Here is a 4,559-nt window from a genome sequence, read left to right on the forward strand (position 1 = left end):
GCTCTATGGACTAACATGAAGAAGGGATAAAGCACAGGAGCTTATAGCTAGGGATGACAGGGTGGACAGAAAAGCAGAACTTCCTGATGCAGCAGCAACACCGTTAAATTGGCTCTGGACTGTTGAATAAAGCACAAAGATCTGAAGATGCAATTACTGTCACTATCTTTAGAATTTCAAATCTCAGAGGAGACACGAAAATATATTCTCTTGAACTACTGTAATCAGAAGCTGTGATTACTCTGTTAATAAACTGTCATGGTTTTGTATTACAGGAAACTGGTGGGCTGTCACTAATTTTGGTGAAATTACAGGAACTATAGCTATAGAAATGGATAAAGGAGCTTACATCCATGCCCTCGACAACGGCTTGTTTACACTGGGAGCGCCACATAAAGGTTTGTCCCAGGAAATTTGAAAATAAGCGGTTTTAATAACGAAATGCCTAAAAGCATAAAACCAGCATCACTTGAAGGCAAGTGGTTTTACAGCTAAAAGCAGTTTATTACAAATAATGCAATAGTTCGAGCCGAAGATGCAGATGACTTAAACCTAATGGCTACCAATCAGTTGCACTCATCTAGTTTCTTGCTAGTTTATGCGTACAATAAATTGAACTGCATTGGAGATGATTACCTGGTAGAGGCCATACCACTTGCTGAATAAAAAGCAGTATAATTTTTATTAAATCCTGTAAAATCTTTATGGTGTCATTTGAAGAGTGAAATTCAAGGTAGATGAGTTTTAAGGCTTATTGCTGCATCCTCATCTTAATATACTTGTTTTGTCGCTACACAGATGGGCTACTAATGTGGTGGGATAATTAGCTTGTTCTTCCTTTGAGTTTGAGAGCCATTAGTCAGACACAGACTGTTCCGAACCCTGACAGCATGTGTGTTTTACCTCCAGCCTGAGATCAAAGCAACGATGGCTATATTCTCTCTTTTTGACTCTGAGGGGTGGAAAGGCTGGTAGGTTTTAGGATACTGAGTTATGTTACCATAGCTGAACCACAGTGCATTTTGTTAGGAAAAAAGTAACATTGCAACATTACTTTTTCAAAGCCACATGGAGAATTACAGAACATTCTCAGCTGTAAATTTGTTTACATAAGGATCATCTTCCTTTTGTGTCTTGTTTTAAGAACTCTAAATATATCAACATAAAGGAGCAACTGCATTACTTTTTAAAAAGTGAATACTCAAAAAAGGAATTTTTAAAGAAATAAGTAAATACTTTCCATAGGACTTAGCACTGACCAATGTTTCATTCTTTTTGAAACTGCAGTATTAATAGACTAAAATATTTTGTTCCATACATCATACTTAACTAAAGGAAAATGTGTTCCTCAGATGATGAAGGCCCTAGTCCTCCTGAACAGTTTACAGCAGTGAAGTTGTCAGATACAAGGTAAATACTGTAACACTGTGGCAAGTTTTGATGCTTGTTATGTTTGTTTCTGGTGAGTACACATTTTAATACTCTCTTGAAATACATTGGATGCTATAAACGCGTTTGTGATGTGTTGGATAGTTTGAACTGCATGAATCAGTTTTCCTGCATTTTCTCTTTGAGGATTGCTCTGAAATCTGGTTATGGCAAATATCTTGGTATAAATTCAGATGGACTTGTTGTTGGACGCTCTGATGCCATAGGATCACGAGAGCAGTGGGAACCTGTCTTCCAAGATGTAAGCTGTTTGGAATAGTTCATCTGATATTCGTAGTCTGTGACTGTAATTTGAGTTAGTCTATGTTGATGCTTTTTGTCTATGAACTGAAAGCCTTTTGCAGTCTCTTTTGTATTGTAACATTTCATCTTATGTTTTCCCAACTGCAATGCACTTAAAATAATTGGAAACTCTTAAAATGCTTGAAGTTATTGCATTTTGTCAGTTATAAGCATCTTAAGACTGAAGGAGCAAGCAAGTCTGCTGACTGGCTATTGAAGCATCCATACATAAAAGAATAAGCACATTTACAGAGACTTTTGGTGTAATGGAGAGGATAAATGTTATGAATCAAGGATTATATACAAGCTCTTTTTGCTAACAGTGTATTACATTATTTCTGCAGAAGAAAATGGCATTGCTAGCAGCAAACAGCCGTTTCATTAGATGTAATGAAGAGGGAGATATAGAAGCCAAAAGCAAAACTGCAGGGGAAGAAGAAATGATAAAGGTAATCTATAACTTCAACAATTAATACAGGATTGTCAGGGATATTCAAACAAGCAGGTGTCTGTTCGTTGTTAATACAGTTATAATTGCTTTCTGTAAGCTCTCAAGTGATTTGGTCACAAGAAGGGTAAATGGGCTCCAGGGTTGCATAAATTCTCAGTACTTCCAGTAGAGATAGGAAGATATTTTACCACTACAGATGGGCAAGATGTTACAGGACAAGACAGTCTGTGTGATGTTCCATGTAGTTCTGAACAGTTTGGTACATAAGAAATTAATTATGACTGAAACAGGGGCAGAGGAGGGTTTACCAGAATGATGCAGAAGGGAAGATCTTTTAAGGAAATCTAAAAATACTGTCTTGACTTTACTTGGAGAGACACATATTTTCCATGCTCTGGTAGAGATAGGTGTCTGCTAGTCAGAGCAATAGTATTTTTTACTCAGTCTCTGAATTGTTCCTGCCAAAACTAAGAACTGTAACAGTGCTCCTTTGAGATGATGGCAGTTATGTCTTACAGTAGTATCAAAGATTACACTTAATATTTCCCATATTTTGGGAAGCTCTTGCTTTTATTGCCATTGTCACTAGTTGAGAATTCACCAACATGAAGGCTGTGAACTTGAAAAGTCACTGTGACTCTCATTCTGTTATGAAGGATATATTGTCATCTTTAACCTGTGACTTAGAGTTTTACAAACAGGCATTTTCTGTTTTGTTTTGGTGGTTTTTTTCTTTCCTCTCTCAATTACTAGATTCGTACTTGCGCTGAACGAGAAACTAAGAAGAAAGATGAAGTTCCACAAGAAGACAAAGGAAACGTTAAACAGTGTGAAATCAATTATGTGTACGTAATTTGGAGCTGGTAACCGATTCAAGTACCTTTTTTCACTTCTCATAAAAGGAGATCAGGTTGGTCAGACAGGACCTGCCCTTTCTAAACCCATGCTGGCTGGGTCTGATCCCTTGTCCATCCTGTAGGTGCTCTGTGATGGCACTTAGGATGTTCTGCTCCATGACTTTGCCAGACACTGAGGTCAGGCTGAGAGGCCTGGGTCCTCCTTGCAATCCTTTTTGTGGATTGGTGTGACATTCACCAACTTCCAATCATCTGGGACCTCCCCAGTGAGACAGGACTGTCAGTTGCTCAAGGCCTCATCCAGGCTGGCTTTGAACACTGCCAGTGCTTGGGTAGTCCCTTGTCCTATTATTGCAGTTCCTAACAAAAAGTCCCTCTCCAGCTCCCTTGTAGCCCCTTCAGATATTGAAAAGTTGCTATGTCTCCACACAGCCTTCTCTTCTCCAGGCTGAACATCCACAACTTCCTCAGCCTGTCTTCATAGAGGAGATGCTCCAACCCTGTTATCAGCTTTGTGGCCTCCTCTGGACTTGCTCCAACAGTTCCGTGTCCTTGTGTTGAGGGCACCAGAACTGCACACAGTATTCCAGAATAGTTTTCACTGACAGAAGCCTTAGTGCAACCTTAGTACTGGGATGGTTTGCTGGATTTTATTAAGCTAGTTATCTGCTGCATAATATAAGCTAAGATTCTTACCACAGTTGTTGTTTTACTGAAACACAAAATTTGAAGTAAGTTTCACTTGTTACTTTTTTTCTCCCCCTTACAGAAAGAAATTCCAAAGTTTTCAGGACAAAAAGCTTAAAATAAGCAAAGAAGATACAAAAGCCCTGAGAAAAGCCAGGAAAGAAGGCACTTTTCATGAAATGCTACTTGACAGGTACTTCAAAGTACAAGCAATAATATACTGATTAAAAAACTACTAGGAGATGGAATTACAGTAAACCTGGGATACAAAAAAGGGCTAGATTTCAGGGGGGTGGGCAGCTGAGCATTTCTTCTCTGGTGAATGTATGTAGTGATTTTTAATTCTTTTTTTATCTGAATTTTCACTTCTTTAGCTGCAGTTTGCATGTTTGGATTTACCTATAAATTAATTTGTTTGGAAATCTCTAGGTTCAGTTTGTGTATTATAGAGTTGTTGAGGGATTGATTAATCTGTTTAAGCACAAAAATTAAGCTAGGGCACCAGAGCATTTTGAAGAGGCAGAATTTGCATTTTAAAGAGAAATCGCATTGGTTAAGAATAGTCTTCATATTATCTAATGGGAATATTTTTAATTTTTTTTTTTCCCCTGAGATGAGACTATAGAAACTGTCTAGAATTTTTAAAGTCTTTTATATCAGTATAAAGTATAAATGTTTGCATTCATTCAGTGGCTATAATGCAGAAAACTATATCTGATAATTGGAAGTGACATGAGAACACTCCTGGGCTATCACAGGTGGTCAGCTCCAGATCACATCGAATCTGAATTCCTCAGACTGGACAAAATGCAACTCTTGATGATTTGTAGGGA

At 38.0% G+C, this 4,559-nt stretch overlaps 1 protein-coding gene across 1 annotated transcript in view; it reads left to right on the forward strand.

The window, feature by feature from the left end:
• Positions 1–275: 275 nt before the first annotated feature.
• The window catches only part of FRG1 (FSHD region gene 1), a gene marked incomplete at its 5' end in the record, with an annotated part of 4,584 nt that continues 300 nt past the window's right edge, over positions 276–4,559 (forward strand). The window contains 6 exons of the mRNA XM_009076759.1: positions 276–398; positions 1,353–1,410; positions 1,576–1,690; positions 2,076–2,180; positions 2,936–3,027; positions 3,809–3,936. Coding sequence (XP_009075007.1) covers positions 276–398; positions 1,353–1,410; positions 1,576–1,690; positions 2,076–2,180; positions 2,936–3,027; positions 3,809–3,936 — 621 coding nt within the window. The remainder of the gene's footprint in view (positions 399–1,352; positions 1,411–1,575; positions 1,691–2,075; positions 2,181–2,935; positions 3,028–3,808; positions 3,937–4,559) is intronic.

This window comes from Acanthisitta chloris, unplaced genomic scaffold (genome assembly GCF_000695815.1).
Source record: "Acanthisitta chloris isolate BGI_N310 unplaced genomic scaffold, ASM69581v1 scaffold32436, whole genome shotgun sequence".
NCBI lineage: Eukaryota > Metazoa > Chordata > Aves > Passeriformes > Acanthisittidae > Acanthisitta > Acanthisitta chloris.